General features: G+C 37.9%; 1 protein-coding gene across 1 annotated transcript in view; it reads left to right on the top strand.

Moving 5' to 3' along the window:
- The window catches only part of LOC103462246 (neural-cadherin), a 357,031-nt gene that overhangs the window by 186,002 nt on the left and 151,020 nt on the right, over nt 1–20,009 (top strand). The window contains exons 14-18 of the mRNA XM_008404906.2: nt 1,925–2,174; nt 3,780–3,907; nt 4,028–4,214; nt 10,991–11,134; nt 18,123–18,243. Coding sequence (XP_008403128.1) covers nt 1,925–2,174; nt 3,780–3,907; nt 4,028–4,214; nt 10,991–11,134; nt 18,123–18,243 — 830 coding nt within the window. The remainder of the gene's footprint in view (nt 1–1,924; nt 2,175–3,779; nt 3,908–4,027; nt 4,215–10,990; nt 11,135–18,122; nt 18,244–20,009) is intronic.

The raw sequence follows: 20,009 nt of genomic DNA, 5'->3' as shown, positions 1-20,009 counted from the left end.
TCTTAATTTTAATTGGCTTGTATGCAGCATCAGCTGTTGAATAGCCTCATCCTTAATTAGTGTAGGTGGAAAGCTGCATTTGGATGCGAGTGTGTCTCTGTTTGATCCCACACAATATCAGTTGACTGCTGTTAGATTTAGACAGTTTGGAGCTTTTCTATGTTCGCTTTATAGGAGATGATCCGTTTATTATGCACAATTCAGTTGTAGCTTTGCTGTTTGCATTTAGAAGGGGTTCATTTCAACCAATCAGCTGGACTTTCTAAGATAACTTTCAGCCAATTGGATTCTGATTGTGACTGCTACGTATTGGATAAGTAGGACCAAATTGGAATTGAACCTACCGGGACCCTTTATATGCCACTGGACTGTCATAGATTTATTTGTTTATATATTTTTGGATATATAAAAAACTGGATACAAGACAAACTGACTGTTTGTGTTGTAAAAGTCCCTTGGATAACCTTTGTCTTTTTAATTGGTGCTTAGATTGAATTTTATTGCTGCAACTTAGTCTCAAAATTGTTAAGTGTAAGTGTGAAAATTGTTTAAATGCAAATCAGTATAACCTTTTAAGCTTTGGTTTTGTTTGCTAGTTTACAACACACTGTGAGAACATTCCTTCTATATTCAGAAAGTGACAACTATTATGATGCGAGTGTCATCATGCTGCATAAGTATGCAGTTGAAACTGCCACTGTCTGACAGCATATTGCTATTTGCTTACTAACAAGATATCAGGAAACGATGTACTTTATTTGCTGGACGTTTACGTGTAATACTACATTTTTTAGTATTATTTCTGGTTTTGTTCCACAAGCTTTTCACTATAGTTTGCTGGAGTTTTGCCCCAGGTCTCCACAGAGCTGCTATATTTGTATTCTACCTTTCTGATACACTGTTTCATCTCTACCCTTGTGGAACTGAGGTCATAACTTTGTGATGCCACCCACCCCAAAACCTTGACTTGCTGCTTTGTAACTAATTTAGCTAATTCATTAATTTTAGTATCCATATAGTTCTAATCCAGTTGGATGTCCCGTTTGAGCTCAGCCCTTTACTTCCTGGCTAATGTTTTGAAATGCTTAATCCATAGTTTTTTTGTTGTTGTTTTGTTTAAGTTGCACCAGTCACTCCTACATATTAAACCTTTTCCTCCAAATGCATGATGCCCAAAAAAGTCAAACACTTGAACTTTGGCTTCATCAGGCCAATGGACGTGTCTCCAAAAATGAATGTCTGTGCCCCTGAATGTGTTGGAAACTCAAATGCGACTTTTTCTGTTGGTATGCAGAAAAGGACTTGTTCTTCTTCACAGAGTGGTGTTTCAGCCCTGCCACGTACAGGAATTGTTTTAGTGTGGAAAATGACAACATGGTGATCTCTGGGGCAGGCTGTAGAACCGTCTCCTTCCTGAACATGATGCCTAGACATGCCTGCAGTGTTTCCCATGTTTTTTTTATTTGAATAGATGATTGCAAGTATTTTACGCATATAGAAATTGGACCCAAAGATTCAAGAAAGATGTGTGTTGTTAACACATCTTAACATCTTAACATTCAGAGGTGTGTCTTTATTAAACCCACATGTTTTAAGCTAGAGGTTTATATTAGCTGGGACATTGTCATTTTGGCTTTCTTTAACTGACAGACCTATGTAAATATTTAGCTTACTCTAACTTTTAGCAATTTTTCCTGATTTCCAAACAGCAAATATTTAATCTCCTGCGATGCCTGACAGTGAAGATAAAAAGGGTTTTTCACTCAGCCTGTGTAAGACTCCAGTTTCTACTGTGGTTTTAGTTTTTTCAGGTCTAATATATTGAGTAAGATGTTTAGGTGGGGATCATTCTACATAAGCCATCTTCTGATATTGAAAGCTTACCTTTGCTTTTGTCCTCTTTTCTTGTTTCTGGTCCATAAAGACCATCAAAGCCACATCCCCTCTTGGTGATCCGAGGGTAACGTACAACTTGGAGGATGGAATGGTCCCAGAGACCAACATGCCGGTTCGCTTCTACCTGACTCCCAATCGAGAAGACGGTTCAGCCTCCATCCTGGTGGCGGAGCCCCTGGACTATGAGACCACCAGGAACTTTATTCTGCGGGTTCGCGCTCAGAATGTGGCAGCTGTACCATTAGCTGCCTTCACCACGGTCTATGTGAATGTCACAGGTAAGTCTTTATGAAACATTTCTGTTCATTGTGCTTCTTCCAGAATGTAACCTATTATTCTAATAATCAGTAGGTGCAGTTCCATTGACCATATCATTTTGAAAATAAATTGGCTAAACGGATAAATCCCAACTATAGAATAAACTTGTTTTTGCAATAAAATGTTTTTACGCTGAGATGAAGTGTATTGAAATTGGTTTATTTCGCAAAATTTCGATGGAGACACTTTCTTGCACATGATCACCAACTGGATGTTGTCACTGGTGCAAACTACTAAGAAGACGAGGACGATGATGTTTTTTAATGGTTTTGTTCATGTGAACAAATTTATTCACCTGTGATTTTCTTGAGTTTTTTATTTAATGGAAACACCGCAATTGTGAAATTGTGTTCCTTTTCTGACATCAGTGAATATTGACAAAGTTTGTAATGGAAACTCGGCTACTGTGAGTTTGTTGGGGAAAAGTAAACAAGTCCCCCAAAGTGATGTGTGGAGCTTAGCCAAGTCTTTATTAATATTGGAAACCACAGACTCCATTCTTGGTGGAAGTCAAAATGACAGACGGGTTGCAGCTCAAACAATAGAACACCGGATCAGAACTTAACTTCAGAATCCTTTCAGAACACGTTTGATCACAATGCACAGTCTCTGTTGCCCATGTAAATACTGACACCATGTTCACTGTACCATTTATGCCTATCTTTATTGTTTGGTTATGTCTTTTACGTCTGAATTAACTTTGTTGACGTGAAGTTTTGAAATCCTGACCTTTCTCATATAGGTGCCCCTGCATCCAGTTCCTATAAAGCTTGCACTCACACACAATCACACACACACACACACACACCCACACACACACGCACACACAATCACACACACACACACACACACCCACGCACACACACACACTGTTCAGTCACATTTGTGCTTAATCCAGTGAGAAATAATTAATTCTCACAGACCCTCTCTTCCCCTACTGTCCCTCTTCTAACTTCCATTTCTCTTTTAGCCCTCCCCGTTGTCCGTATCTGTCTTAATAAGAAAGCTCTTTGACTTCTCCAGAGGCAGTTATTCTGAGGAGGAGGGGGAGGTCTGTAATGGATTTAAGACCCAATTTTTTATTCATAGATTAAGACATTTGCTCAGAAGACATGGGAGGAAAAGAGGCTCATGAGGCAGCAGCAGATTTAATGTGTGGCACTTTTTGAGTACAATCTGTAATGCTTTTGGACATTAATCTGCTTTGTTAAAATTGGATTTTTACTTTTCTGAAAATCTTTTCTCTTGTTTTGCATCTCTTATTGGTCTTCAGTAGAGAGGTTTAACGTGATGTTCTGACTTCTATCAGTTAAAGACAAAAGCTGCTAATAGCCACTTTATATTCTGGAATTATGTCACTAAGAAACAAGGTTTATTAGAGACAAGCTGTAAAACTTTAGTTAATTGCATTTCTCTAGTTTTTGTGTACTGATTTAACATTTAATGTATCTGTGGCCCAGTGTCAGTCATTATAGGGAAGAATGCACTTCTAAGAGGTTTGATCTAGAAGCATTTTCTATCAAGTGCTTCTGACTTGAAGGGAAATTGTCTTTTTCCATCTTCAGATGTTAATGACAACGTTCCATTCTTCACTTCCTCCATCTACGAGGCTTCAGTCACTGAAGGAGCAGAATCAGGAACTTTGATTTTCCAGGTATCAGCCAATGATCTGGACCTGGGCCTTAATGGCAAGGTAAAAAAAAAATTCACATATTAACTGATCACTTTAGTGTACAATCTTTGACAATAAATACATAAAAATGCCTGTTGCTTGTTTTAGACCCGAGGTTTGCTTTCCCACCTTTCTTCTCAGATTTCCTACTCGCTGCTGGAGGACCGCAGTGGGGATCACAAGTATTTCCGCATCGACTCGGAGCTGGGCTTCATCTACTCTCAGGCTGTGTTTGATAGAGAGACCAAAAGCTCGTACCTGTTGGAGGTTCAGTCTGTGGATGGTTGGGAGTCTTCGCGACCAGGAAAGCATGGCCAACCCAACTCTGGTAACTTAGAGTGACACTTTTACAGCTCGTCTTTGTAGGAGCAGTATTATGTACAATTTACTCTTTTGAGCGCTGCATCATGTTATAATGTTATTCCCTCATCAAAAACACACCTGCAGCGTTCCCTCCTCTCTGTCAGAAGTACAGGTTTAGTGTGATCTTATCCTTGTGTCATTGCCATGTGTCTGGCAGAGCAGATAGTTGTGCACAGGACTGGTTGTACATGATCTTTTGTCCGCGGCTTGCTCACAGATATGGTCATAATGATTGACAGTGGAGAATTACAGTGAGAATATGAAAACTGCTATTGCAAGAACAAAATGACATGGAGAGCAAAATATCAGATTTGTTTTTTTGAAAATATTCTGACTGTATTTCTGTATTTCTTCTGGGTACTCAATCTTTTTCGCTGTGACAGGGGATCTGTTAGGAGCTGCAGCTACCCAAGATGTTTCTACGTCTAGCTGAATGATATTACAGAAGGAAAAGACGTTAGTTTCTCTGGGCTCACTTCAGCTACACTTTCAGATGTTTAGTGGAAAAGAAAATAGGAATATTATAATCACTTAAGTCCCACTGTGACAAAGCAGGATGTTTCTATTCAATTAACTGTCCAATAAAAATTTGAAATCCTAAAGAAACAACAGATGTAAACTGTAAACCAGCGGTGTCCACATTGTGGCCTGGGATGTTGTTGAAGGTGCTACAGCCCTCCCTCTAACTCTCTTCACTGAGAGGTTATAACCTTTCCTCTAAAATGTTAACACCTCCCCATGAGATCACATTCATTAAACGGCTTCTCTCTGCCTATATTTGGTCCAGGTTATGATTAGTGACTCGTATGGAGGGACGTAGTTTTAATCTGGTGCTAAGGCAGCCGATTGACACCGTTACTACATTTTCTGTTCTCCTACAATCGAAGACAGTGACACCAAAATCGAATGTCTACACTCATCTAAATTGGCACATGCTTTTTTTATTCAGTAAGGTTTAGCCAGAACTGATTTCAGGAATGATAAAAAATTTGACCAGTTATTTCAGTTGAATTTTTATTTATTTGAGGCAATAATATTAAAATCTTAATACAAGAGAACATGTTATGTACAACACACAGTACTACTATTTTAAAACCTCCACCTTACTTTTATATTAAATAGCACCACATCCATCCAGTGACTTTTACTTAAAAGCAGACTTTATTTGTAAAAATACAGGATGTATGCATGGTTCCTAATCATTTTCAGATCACACTTCCATATTTTTCAATACTCAAATGTTCAGTGTCTTGTCTTTTTTGGCATATTTTTAAGGTATGAATACTACTCTAAGGATATTTCTACAGTGGTCAAGCATTATCCACTAATAAAAGCACAGACAAAATGAATTGTAGGAAGGTAAAATGAATTGCCATACCGACGAATGCTGTTCCAAACTGTATAGGTCTTTCTGTCTAAAGCTTCATGTTAAGTTGACATACAGACCTTAATGAATAAATAGAAAAGCTTCTTCTTGCTGTTTATGAGTATGCTGTGGAAGCTATGGCAAATAAAATGTTATTACATCAAATTCAAAATCCTTTCATAACAGGAAACAAGATCTTGGCGATTGCTTTTTCTTTTGAAAAACAGAGCAACACAAAGAACTCGGTGCAGCAGACAGCTGCTCTACAGACTTCATCTAAGCCTCCAAATCGCGATCGAAGGCAGTGTTGATGTTTATTTTTCCCACATCTGCTCCGTCTCGATCTCTTTACTCAAAACCAAAGGGTATCTCCCTCTTTCAGCGTGTCAGCCCGATCCCCCCTCTTCCCTATCCCTCTCTCTCTCATTTGCTGCCAGATGAAATGCATACGTAGACAAGAAGCATAGCGAGATGATGAAGAAACAGAACAGCTGTTGAGACAGAAGGATGGATAAGAAAAGGTGATGGTAGAAAAAAAAATCCTCAAAACAGACCACAGTCCATAATCCTTCTCCAAAAAACACCAAAGACTTTGAAGGGCATTAATCAAAGCAGAATGTAGATGACTTAACTTAAGGACTGCATTTTACTGTCAATTTTCAGCACGAATGCATCAAATGTTAAACTAAGTTGTGTTTTTTTTTTTTTTTTTTTTAAATCATCATTTTTTACCTGGTGGCAGCAGAAATCTTAAAGAGATCAATAATAGGAGGATCAAAAGTCCAGTGAAGATCTGTAGATTAAAAAAAATCATCTAATATCTCACCAAAAATAGATAAATGAATTGTATAAAAAGTTACAAAAAAATGTTGGAAAACCAAAAGGCAAAACCTTCCTTGATTGTAATCTCCAAAGTGATCAGGCATCACTGCATTAGAAACTGTGAGAAACCTACTAAGACACGGCTCTTCGGGATCACAGCGACTGGTCCCTGCTGTTAGTGAGGCCAGTCAACACATTTAGAAGGAAGACTGGGAAGAAAAAAGCCTACTTCCAGTTTTCCACAAGTCTTTCAGGTGACTTAGGACACAAAGAGCACATGCTGTGTTGGATTAAAACCTGTTAGAAGCTGCAAAGATCTGTGACTAGAACAGAGATGAATTTCTGAGTTGCACCTTAAATATACAGTGAAATGCTTTAGATCAAAGCATATTTATGTGTTGCATTGACCCAGTCAATGTCCAGATCTAAATCCATGTGAAAATCCATGGCAAGGCAATGAATGTATGTTTCCCTCCTCTCCTCAACGTGGCAGGTTGTGGGCACATAAAAAAGTTAGCTCCTTATTTAATCCAAAGATTGAATCTGTTTTTACAGCATAATGTTGCTACTTCTCTCTGTGGAACAGTCAGCTGCCAAAGTCAAAATCGCTCCACGACCTTAATGATTCTGCAGGGCTATAGTTAGCCAGTTCATAAAGTCTGACATTATTGTACACTTATGCTCCGATATGCAAATATCTAAGACTCTGTATGTTTGTCTGATACTAATCAGGCTGCTGGGACTGGTTGGCAGAAACGTGTTACTGAAGTTAAAAAGGGTTTTATGGAGTTTTTAAAATACTACTTTGTTTCTGAAGAGCAGAATTATTATGTCAGCTGTAATATTACAAGCACTGTCAGAATGAATATTCATATTTTTTTTGTCTCTCGATCATTCTCGGTTAAATACAAGGTTGAAATGATTGAGCAAATTATTCTTGTATTGCATTCTTGTAGAAGCAGTGCATCCGTTTCTTTTCAAAAAGAGGTTTGTATTTTTTATGAATCACCATTGATTATTAATATCACTTCAGGTTTGGCATTTGTAACAGTGTAAACAGATGTTAAATATTAAGAAGTGCAGGAACTACAGAGACACTGGCAGTAATTTGATGTTGTTCTTGGTTTGTTTTGAATGTAGAATGAACCAGAAAAGGAATGAATGACAGTGAAAGAAATGAAGGTTGTACGTTTGAATTTCTATCCATATTAATACATTGTTTTGACTTCTGCTCATTTTTTGAAGCATAATTATGCCTAACTCTGAGCCACGTCCCCAGGTGCCCATGGTATATGACAGAGCTTGAATGGTTTTGTATGAAAGAAAAGAGGAAGAAAGAGAGTCCATATAGAGACACAGATTTACCCTGATTGCAGCCAACAGTGCTTCACCTAAATGTTGGTTTGAAGGGGGTGAAGATTTCTGTTATCTCTTGTTTTATGTTAAAAATGTTCATTTAATTACTTCTTTGTAGAAATCAGTTCACACTGGAGGTGTTTTTTGTAATTTCTTTTGTTAAAAAAAAGACAAAATATTGCAACCATGATTGATTTGTAAAATCAACAAAAGCAGTAGAACAAAAAACGTAAATGAAGAAAAATAACTGAATACTTTTTATCAGCGCTGTACCTGCAGACCATTGGTGTAGATGATTCAGATGGTTAGCATGGTTAGAACAGACACCGCAGAGAAAAACTGGTGTCATTCTGACCGGTAGTGCCACAGGCAGCATTGGGTCATATCCAGGGCTTTACCATGACTTAGTGGGTTTATTACATGTTTCCTTCTGAGCATTTGTATGAGGCGGAGTGTTTGTATCCTGCAGTTGTCCATCATTTGCAGCATTGACCTTGTTCATGTCATGATTCATTAAAGATCATGGCAGCGACTGATGAAAACTGTTACTAGATATATATTCATAATTCAGTCATGGTGCTAGTACTCATTATCTATCAGCCAATCAGAGGAGATGTGGGCATCTTAGTGGCGCAACAAGCCCTGCCTTCTTGGGAGAGGCTACGTTTGCTGCGTTGGGGGAAATTGTATTCGATGATTTTACAGAATAGTCATGGATTCAACATGTTGGAATGACACACAGCTTTATGAACTGTGATGCTGTGAGAGCTCTGGTGGAGCCAGCTGCAAATTGTCTAAAAAAAACAAAAACAAACCATCCTCCTCCTACTACTTCTTCCCTTCTTTGTCAGTAGCAGCTAATTATGTTCTACATTTGCATGCCTTACCCTCCAGCGTGCTGGTACAGACGTATGGGGACCATGCGTGAGGTCCTTCAGTGGTTCGCTGGGTCTTTCTTCTCTTGACAGTCAGACACGTTTTAAATTATCTCAAATGTCAACTCCGACTCTGTCTGTGTTGAGTCTGCCAGATCTCAACTGCCAGTTGCAACAGCTGTTGATCAGCTTGCTGGATGAGGGAATGGAACAGCCACACAGCTGTGTGAGGCCAGGACAATGTTGGACTCAACAGTTTTAACCAAAAGTTTGGAGACTGAGGATTCCTAGTTTTCACAAACATTGCTGGTTTGTTTCTTTTTATTTTGGTAGTTTGGATTGATTTGAGGTTGCTATGGAGAGTGATCAGATTAAATTCAGTTTGACGATGCTCCGTTCACTCGTCTCGGCATGCAAGATGTTAGAACTGTAATTGAAACTGATGGTTTGACCTACTTTCTGATTTATTGGGCTAGTGATTATCTGATCACTTGGAGTATTGAAAGGACATTTAAAGACGTCCTGTCAGATTTAATGCACCTGGTCCTGAAGCAGCCGCTTGAAGCAGCCTGGTCCTGAAGCAGCCGCTTCGGGACCAGGTTTTCATTAACCATAAAATTGAGCAAAGTGGAATAAAAAAAAAAAAAAAAACTAACTATGTTTGATAAACGTTTTTTGCGTTAGGATGACGTGGTTTTTCAGCCATAATTGAGATTTGTGTATTTTACAAAACTGCAATGGAAACACTTTTTTCACATCGCTCCAGTTTGTACATAACAGCAGCTGTAGGAACTGGCCTCCTATCACGGCTGACTCCACCAGAGCTCTGACAGCAGCACTGTTCATCAAAAGTTGAGTTTGTTGTTCAAATGTGTTGAATCCAAAGTTCTTCAAATCAAAGACTACAGTTTCCCCTAAATGCCACTAATATACGTAGCCGCTCCCAAGTATAAGAGCCTTTCTGCTTCTACGCCTGAGTCAGACGCTGATGGCTGATTGTGACATGACTGAATTATGAATATATTGCTGAAGTGTTTACATCCGTCTCCGCCATGATTTTAAATGTCTTATTGCATGAAAACATACATTCACAGGTGATTTTAGTTGCATTTCTTATTTAATGGAAACACCACAGTTGCAAAAGTGAGTCTTTTTTTAAAGATAGGCAGAATATCAATAGTTTTGCGAATATTTAAAATGGAAATGCAGCTATGGTTTCACAGAAATCCCATCATTCCCCCCCATCTAGTCCTGCGCACCATAGGGTTTTCTTTATTTCAGCATACATATACAATATAATATAGGAAACAAAATGACAATTTTAATGAAATTAATCTTTCTTCGTCTTGAATAACAGGAAATGACCTACCGCCTGTAATCATCCATACATGCCACTTAATCAAACTGTAGTCCCAGAGTTAAAAATCCTGACATTTCCTTTCAAAATCCCTGAACTGATCTTGGCCTGTCTCTCACTTTAGGTTTAGAACAAATGCAGGAAAGGAAGGCACTTGAATGCTCTGTGTTTGCTTTGCAGATCTAAGTGCACAAACATAGACAAGAGACAACAGTGAGTTGTCATGTTTTCACAGAAACAACCCTGATAAGACGGTTTTTGCTGGCAGGAAGTTCTGCCGAAGAGCGAGACTGTAGGATGGAGTTGGGTGCTGTGTGTGAAAACACAGAGGAGCTATGACTTTGAAATCCACTTGGTCATTTCCTGCATTCATCTTCCTTTGCTGCCCACCTCTCTGAACATGTGCAGAGCTCTGGCGGTGTGTGCAGCTCTAAGGCTACATCCATTCACTGTTGTTTTGGGGGGGGGGGTTTACCATGAACTGTGTACCAACTCCACCGCCCTGGGGTAAATAATTAATCTAAGTCTCAAAACTGCCTTGCAATTTTTGCACTTCTTGATACAGATATCAAAGGAAGCGTATGTAGTGTCTTGGTTGGCGCAGAGCGTCGCCCTGATCCCCGTCTGATCAGGTTCCCTGTGAAGCTCACTTCCCCTTAGGTTGGATGTTGAATTTTGCAGCAAAACTGTCAAAATCAACAAAGACATTTTGTTAAAAATAGTAAAAAAGTGGTATAAAATAATAGCTGAAAGGATTTACGTGTTTGTAGAAGTATCTCCAGATTTCCTGTATGCGTTCGGGTTTGTTGATACTCTCCATCGAAGCGACTAAAACGCTGCACCAAGAGGGAAAAAACAAAAACAAAAAAAACAGATGTTCATGTTAACGTTGACAGAATAGGAGCAACCTCTGGTTTTAATTGCCTTTCTCCTCCTCTCTCTCTCTATGTTTTTTAAATTTTCAGATACAGCATATGTTCGCGTTTTCATCAGCGACGTGAACGATAACAAGCCTGTGTTTGCACAGGCGTCTTATGAAGTTGATGTGGATGAGGACGCTGACGTGGGCTTTGCTATTCTCACAGTTAGTGCCAATGATGGGGACGAAGGTAGGTGGAATGGAAAAAAAAAGGACTCTACATGTGAACGTGAATGCGTGTGTGTGTGTGTGTGTGTGTGCGCGCGTGTGTGCGTGTGTGTGTGTGTGCTTTGACATCCGGTGATATAGAGGCAGAATAGAATATGTAGGCGTGAATGTGGGGCCAGTGCTAGAAATGCATAATCAAACACATTTACACAAGCCACACTGCCAGACTGCTTCGCTTTTTCCTCACTTTAGGAAGAGAAAAATCCTCTTTTAACTCTGCTGCTTTTGTCTGACGCCCGCTTACTTGGAAGGGAGCACTATAAAACATGCTATAGAGCTAAGAAAATCACAATAATATGTGAGGTTGAATCAGCCACCGTGAAAGAATCAATTTAATATAACATTTGAATGTAAGCTGCATGAAGAAACTCTGAAGGATTGGAAATGTGTTCTCTAATGATTTTTTTTTGGGGGCTTGAAAATATTCTCCATCACTAAAGTCAATTATATCTCACAGCTAAGGTTTCTTTAAAAGCCGTGTGCAGCTGACGGACGTCCCTGGAGTCTAATGTCTGCTTCTTTTTCTCTCATATCTTCAACTTGTCACTTCTGGATCTCAGTCTGGTAACGGCCTACGAGGCGGTTTTCTTCTTTAAAGGATCCCTGAACACTTTTAGTTCTTTCAACTATTCAGCGCAGCAAATGACAAGTAAAGTAACCCGTAATTGTGATGAAAACCTTTCACTGGCACTACATCCAATAACTTAAAACGTAGCAGCCAAAACTACTCCCATAGCGCCCAACAAGAGCATGAAGAACACATGGAGGAAAGAGTGGCTGCGCTCATACAGAAGGTCTTGATGCTAAATTCCAATATATTTGTTTATTTATTTCGCATGGTCATTCTACAGAACAATGCAGTATCATGCAGACATCTGAGTGAACTGGATACGACTCCAAAGTGACCTGCTTGCGCAGAAGGAGAACGTTGACGTCACACAGCAGCGTGTTGCGTACAGAAGTCATCATGGATGGAGCCGACTCTGGATCAGTTGTAGTTTGTTCAGCAACGTTTAATCGATAAGCTCACAAATGCAATACAATCTAATATATTTTAAAAAAGCACAACTAACAACAACGGCGACTGTTTGTGGACAATGTACGACAGCTTATGTAGGGAAGTCTGTCAGACCAAGAGTGACAGGTCTGGGTTGAGACCAGCTCCACTGACACAAACTTCTTTCTTTTTTTTCTTTGTTTACGTCTGGTATGGCTTATTCTGGTGGAGATTTTTTTATTTTTTATAAATACAGTACAATAAAAGTTCTATAAACACCAAACCGTGTGTTAAAGCATCCCAGTTTACAATTATCTAGTCCAAGTTTAATCAATTTAAATATGTTAGATATTTTACTCGAGAAGATCAAATGCAGTCCAGACTCTTTGGAAAGAAACACAAAGTCCTTTAGCTTAGCATCAATAGAAAGCTATGAAGCATCTTGTCTGTCACTATATTCTGCTTAAACAAAATGGTGTCATAGACATTTTTTGGTCCTTATTAAGTCAAAATAAGCAGGCAATTTAAGGACTGCTTCCTTTGTTACTTCAAAATAAGAGTCTCAAACATACAGGGTGTTGATTCAACACTCCAATGCGTATTCAGGGCTCATTGTAACACTTAGACTCAAACCTCTGGACTAAGCCACAGCTGACAGCAGCTTGATAGAGCAGACTGCACCTTCCTCAGAGAGACTGCAGCTTTTTAACACGGCGCCCTCAGCTCAGCGTGGGGTCATGTGCTGAGCCTGTTTCTTCTCGCTCTGATAACCCTCAGCAGCTGCGTCTTGGGAACTTCAAGAACAATGTAATTTAGCAGTCATGAGATTTAAGGCAAGCAGTCGCTGACAAGGATGAGCTGAAGCATCTTTTGGATGGAAAACAGAAAAATATCTTCTGGAAAAGTGGCAGAGCTTTTTCTCTTTATCAGCAGCACTGCAGTGACAACTGGAACAGTCAAAGTTCCTTTGGGTGCTGATCACTGAAAATCTATCTATAAACTCTCTACCTTATGTGAATGAAGACCAGCCAGAATTCTTTTGCAACTCTTCTCTTTATAGCCGTAGTCAGCTTTCATCCAATGTATTTGTTTCTTTTAAACAGTTAATACACAATTCTTCAATTCTGGGTCAGTCCTTCTGTTGATCTCTTTCTTAGATTTTTTTTGTTTTTGTTTTTAAGTCTCTGAATTATCAGTTTTTAGTCGTCACCCCAATCAATAATATTGGGGGAGAATTTCTACAGGGAAAAATAATCGTATTTATACATTAAATCCGTTTTTTTTCTTATGTAATATACAGTTGGACAAACTGAAAGAGCTGCAGGAGAGCCATGCTTTTCTAATGTTTGACTTTTTCTGTTTGATTGCATGAATTTAGATTGAAAATTTAGAAAAAAGTGTCTCTTCTCCAAAATAAAGACACTCAAAAGCTTTTCCTCTAACTTTAAATTTAACGTCTGCATCACAGTGTGCCAGATGTGATTTCCTGCTGATTATCATAAAAAATTCATGTCATTCACTTCACCTCAAAAGAAAATGTGTTTCTTATAGTCATTCTACTTCTGGAGACTTTGTGGGAAGCCTTTAGTGTACAGGTGCATCTTGATAAATTAGAATAAGATAAACTGGCATAAATTACTGCGTTGATTGAATGTGTCATGGAGTCGGTGTAGTAGTAATAATCTGGGGTTTTCATTAGCTGTGAACCATATTAATCCAAATTAGTATAAATACATGCTAAACAAATATATTATCACTCTATGTATCTATATCTACAAAATCTATATAGAGTGAATTTTGGGATTAAATTAGTGAAATAAATCAACATTGCTATGATTTTTTACATATTTTTTTAAAAATGTAATCATTTGAATGTAAATAAATTAATATTTTGATCATTTTCTAATTGATATCTTCCAATAGATTTTCTTTAGACTAAGAGCAGAAGAAATTGCGATGCTACTTAGTGAAATCCATGTATAATACATATCTTTCGGCGCTCACTAAAAATAACCAGAGCCTGTAGGTAGTGTGACAAAGGTGATGTGTTGGTGCACCAACAGTCGGGCTGGATGACTGCATCACCAGAGAAATCTTTATTTTAATTTTATATCGGGAGTGCAGCAACACATTTAATTAGAATAATCCCATGATGTGTGCTCCGAGCTGTTAGTCACAAGTTTTCAATATTTTCATCTGCCAGAGGCAGCACAGTCTGTCTGACTCGGACCTTATAGAAGGGAGTCAAAATACCTTTAGAGAACATAAAGTTGTGCTTGTCCACAGAGACACTGAAATATATATTACATCCATATTAAGTGTTTGTACTGCAATAACACGATGCTATTGGTCTGTGCCAAACTTGGAATGTGTTGCTGGATGATAATCCCCTTCCTATGTGAATCCTGTAGATAAGATTATTACAGAGCTTCACAGTGTCATTTTCTATCTTTAAAGGTAATGTGACTGAAAATGAACTTCCAAATATAGCAGCTTTATGTCGCAGCATCTTCTCTTTTTCAGGCTGACAGAAACTAACACCTTTACGTCCTGAGTGAGAGAAAGAGGCTTATATAGGAGTAACTGTGTATATTTTATTATCTGTATTTGAATTAGGTTTTTCTTGTATAGCTTTTCGCTGATAGTACTGCTGGCTGACAGAGTTTTAGGGCCATACTAAGAAAAAAATTTGTTACTTAATTAAAATTATGAGAGTAATCGTATGAGAATGCAGTTGAAATAAGTCATAATAATAAAATAATAAAGTCATAATATTCTGACCTTATTCTCATAATACTATTACTTTATTCTTATATTATTTTGACTTTATTCCCATATGACTTTATTCTCTAAATTTGATAAGTTTTGTCTTGCAGTTTATTTTAACATTATTCTCTTTTTTCAATTATTTTCTTAGCGTGGCCATAATCTATCTTAGTATTTAAATGTTTCACATCAGAAAGACTCCATTTGACAACTCATAATCAAATGAAAACATTGGGATATGTTTTATTTCACTTATCTAGAAATGCTAAGTTAGCGATTTTTGCTCTTGTCTCCATGCGACAGCATGGGCGTACTATAAACTCATATTAAGGAAAAACATTCACTATGTAAAAAAAGTCTAACAGGCACTTTACAACATAGAGATAAACATCCACAAAGAAAGTATTGTAATTATGCAACATTAGGCTTATATTTTCAATATTTTATGTCCACAATAATATTAATGCAATTGACAAAAAGTCTGCCTCCTTTTAGATTTTCTGTTATTGATGTTCTGTCACATTTTAACCTGAGTAAATACAAAAAGAACTCTTCAATTTATGATTTCACTTGTAAAAAGAAAAAACTCCCCAAATCAACAACTTTTTGTTGTGCTCTGACCTTCCCAGTCAGGAAAGATCAATTTCTCTTAAACTTAAGCACTACTGATGAAAAGCAGCCAGTCTTTTACATCACAAGGAGGAAGAAAAGACAATTCATGCACATAGAAGGACTTTACAACACGGATAGCCTAATTAAGACCAGACCACATCATCTCAGTTCTGTTCATTTGCAGTGTTTACCTCAGATACTCCAAATTGTCATTTTGTTTTCTACACAGCAGCAGACTTGCTGGTTTGCTTCCTTTAGATCATATTCCAGCTATAAACACAAAGTGTGCTTGAGACTAAGGTCAGCAAAGGACGGCCGAACATTCTCCCTCTAGATTTTTTGGTAGAAAGCAGAATTCATGTTTCCATAAGCAGCAAAGAATTCCAAATCCAGTGTACTCAGTACTTTGGTTGTTAGGACAAATGAGACGATGTTGTAGGCAGACTGGTGAAGAGGAGGACTTAGTTATTTTGCAGCCCGAGGCAAAAGACCTTGAAGGGGCATGACACTGCCATCCTTTGTCTTTATTTTTTCAACTTTTATTTATTTAGGATTTGCTTGCAGTAGGTTTCTTATGCTGTACGTGCTTCTTATCCATAAATTGATCTTAATCCCAGTCTTTTCTAAATAATTTATTCAGAGATGGACCAATCAGACCTTTTCAATTTTCTTTGAGTTCTGACCTGGCTAACACGTTCTTTTTAAGCAATAGAACACATAAATGAAAGTAGTTTTGATTGTAGAAATAGTATTTTTATTCCAAGACAAAATTCAAACTTTATAATTGCCTTGACAATTATTTGCATCAAGGCATGTGCTCTTAACCTTTATCTAATTGAGTTCAGTTTTAGGTCAGTTTCTTTACAAAGCACTGATTTAATGTCTCATGGCACGTTACAAGGTAAACATTCAGTTTAAATGCAGAAACATCTAGTCAGTTCAATCTAATCATGTAAAAACCTTCAGTTACATGCATTCCATCTTGATCCAGCAGGTTACATAGAGTCATTGACCTTGCAGAAATCCTTCCCTCCTCCTGTGCAAAACATGTGGCAACAGACATTTGATCACATGAAATCCTCATTTTTGTAGCAGTTCCTCACACTGGGCATGCATGTGATGACAGTAGACTGGAAAAATGGACTGTTAATTAGAAGAAACCTCCAGCAGAACCTGACTCGGCGTGGACGGCCATCTGCCACGACCGACTGAGGGTCTGAGAGGACAGAGCAGAAACACTGGCCTAGGAGTCAATGATTAATAACAGTTTGATCTGAGTTCTCTTAAAGTAAAAAAAAAAAGAAGTCAAAGCGCATGCTCTTGGTTAAGTTGTGTTGTGATTCATTCAATATAATTGGCATTAGGAGGGTGGGGAACATACTGGGGTTGGACGAGGAACCCATTAGTCAAAACGTAAAACATTTCCATTATAAATACATCACTATCATTTACAGTAAAATTCATATTGCATAAGTACAACATTATCTACAGAATGTAACCAGAAAGGCATGAATGCAGCACCAGACTTCATCTTTATTGGCACTCTGGGGTCAGTAAAGCCTCTCACCCAGAGAGGAGATATAACTTCAAAATTGCTACATTTGGGGGGAAAAAACGTTAATTTTCTTTGGAGTTGTTTGTTTATTTTAATTATTCCCTGTGCAGTTCTGCTTTTTTTCCTCCTTTTGGATTTCAGCATTTTCTAAGTGCTTAAGGGATTTATACAAGTGCAAAAAAAGACAATGAGGATGAATCAACGGAATACAATCCTATGTATTCCCTAATGTCTCATTTAGAATGAAAACAGACAGACAGTACAAAACGATCTGGATTAGAGCATTCTGCTCCCTCCTTCCTTGACTTTCATCTCCTTAATAAGCGCTGAATCTCATCTAGCCTTTAGAGGCCTCATCTTTCCCTTTCACATTAACATCCAGGGTGGAGGATTGAGATGCAGACCATGGCTTTACCAGGAGTTTCATTTAGGAGAGCATTTCATTGATCAGCCACTAATAGATGACCAAATGCTTATTTCAGGTATAATCATGAAGAGATTGTATAGTGAATTCTAGGGATCTTAGATTGTCTATAATATTGTGAGAAAATAGTTTTTTTTTCTTTATTATTATTATTATTATTATTATTATTATTATTTATTTATTTTTTTTTTTTTAATGCAAAAAGCAGGTATTTTTTATTGCTTTCTTTTTTTTTTTTTTGAAATTATGACTTACTATAGGTACATAGTGTCCACACCCTTAAAAAGGCTGAAATTCATGTGTTTAAAATTAAAATTAAGCATTGTGCTCTGCGACTCAAGGCTGTTGAGGCTACTGCTAACATACATGCTAGCCTGCTAGCTATAGCTAGCTTTTTCGTGTCTTATCGTGGGCAAGTCTACATTTATCACCAGTTGGCTGGACAAAGTTCATATATTTGTGTGGATGTATAGGTTTTAAATTTCATTCATAATGATCTGAATAAAGTGTTAAGTGTTTCACTCACAGGTGAAACTTGCAGACACCCTGTGAGTATTATATAGCATATTAAATAGCATGCTCTTTTTTTGGTGCAGGTGGGAATGCGAAGCTGCGTTACCAGATCACGTCAGGAAACACAGGCGGCGTGTTTGACGTGGAGCCAGAGGTGGGAACCATCTTCATCGCTCAGCCTCTGGACTATGAACAGAACAAAAGGTGAGCCTTCTGTCACAACACATCCACACAACACTTCATTTTCCTCTTCTATTCGTTGGCGCTGAGCTGTAAAAGTTAAAATTGGAGATGATTCAGTTAGTTTTTAAAATTTAGTTGAACTTTTTTTATTTTTTTGTTGATGTTTCTAGGTTGTTTTAGATTTGTTTCAACAGACATCTTTTTTGTTGACAGATTTTTTTCTTTGTGTTTGTGTGTGTGTGTGTGTGTGTGTGTGCGTGCGTGTGTGCGTGCGTGCGCGTGTGTGTGTGCGTGCGTGTACGTGTGTGTACATATTCCAGGACCAGCAGGGTATTTCTCTCTTAGTCATTAAAAATCCAAAATAAACCTCAGGTAACTGAAAAGTACAGAGTTCCCTGTGGGGACGCAGGTAAAAACAAGAAAAAAAAGTCGGTTTCTTGTGTGCACCAGATATTTTCTCGTGCGCACAAGAAAATATTGTGAAATTTGAAGAGAGATATAACTCTTCCTTGAGTTTTTGGATGCCATTATCATCTATGTTTAGTGTTTTCAGGAAGTTAGATATTTCTTCTACTGCTTCCAGTCTCTTTAGTAGCCTGAACTGTTGCTTGGTTGGTTACCAAGAGTATCCAGTGTGTATGAGAAGCCAACATTTTTATTTTTATTATTTTTTTACCCATGTACCTTTAGGGAGGCATAGAAAAATGATTTACCTTTATAAAAAATATATAAAGAGGACCCCAAATATTTGGAGGGGTTAGGGACTGCAGACGCCCATGAAGAGCCAAAATTACTGCCTGTCCTGCTTACTGCCTGTCCAGGCAGTAGAAGACAAATATCCAGACAAATATGCCTTAATGTGCATTAACACACAGAGTTACAGTTAGCTGCTGCAGTGGCTAACATCCAAAGTCTTTCTTATACCTGCTTACAAATATATATGGAATATATGATATCTAATGTGTTAAATTCTGATATGAAGCAGCAGTAAGGAGAGAGATTATTTCATTGCAGCCGCAGAAACTTATTCTGATGCCACCATTTCTTCATTTCAACTTTTCCCATACCTTTCTGATCATTGAGCTCATTCATTCACAGCATGCGGTCCTGCAGGGATTAAAATGAAGTCTCATTCCTTATAGGTGTCTTCACAGAGCTCCCACTGGTGTTTTCTGACACACTCCTTCCACTGAACTGTGCAATCCTTTGTGTTCTTTGTAATTATTTTTGCCGGGAGCTTCTGCACTAAGGGTGACTCTACAGTCACTCAGTGAAGTGCGCCAAAAGCTTCCACCTTAAGTCATGCAATGGTAGACAAATGTTTGAAGCAATTTGTCATTATTGTGCACATGGTGGATAACAGCTTCATTATCATAGCTGCTTAACAGTGAAATCAATACAGAAAGTAAACAGCTTGACTTAAATGAGCTGCCTGTTGAAAATGCAGCTGGTGCTGATGGAAATCTGTAATCTGAGCCTTTTTTTCTTCTTCCTCTGATTTTACTACAAGTGCACATCTCAGACATTTTAGTTTCGTGTTGACTGAGCAAGCATGTGTGATCTAATTCTCCAAACAAGTCTTTTGGAAAATCGCAGTCACTGCAATAGAGCCGAAACCATTGATTGAATTAATCAACCAATCATTGAATTAATCAATAATTGTCAATAGTAGTTGCTACTTGTTAATTTTCTTATTTAAAAATGAATACAATTCTTTTTTTTTTATTTGCATTTTTTATGTATTTATAGTATTGTTTGAAAAAGGCTTACATTTAAAGAATAATTTT

Source organism: Poecilia reticulata, linkage group LG3 (assembly GCF_000633615.1).
Source record: "Poecilia reticulata strain Guanapo linkage group LG3, Guppy_female_1.0+MT, whole genome shotgun sequence".
NCBI lineage: Eukaryota > Metazoa > Chordata > Actinopteri > Cyprinodontiformes > Poeciliidae > Poecilia > Poecilia reticulata.
The sequence above is the reverse complement of the archived record's forward strand: the minus strand, read 5'-3'. Positions and strand labels throughout refer to the sequence as shown.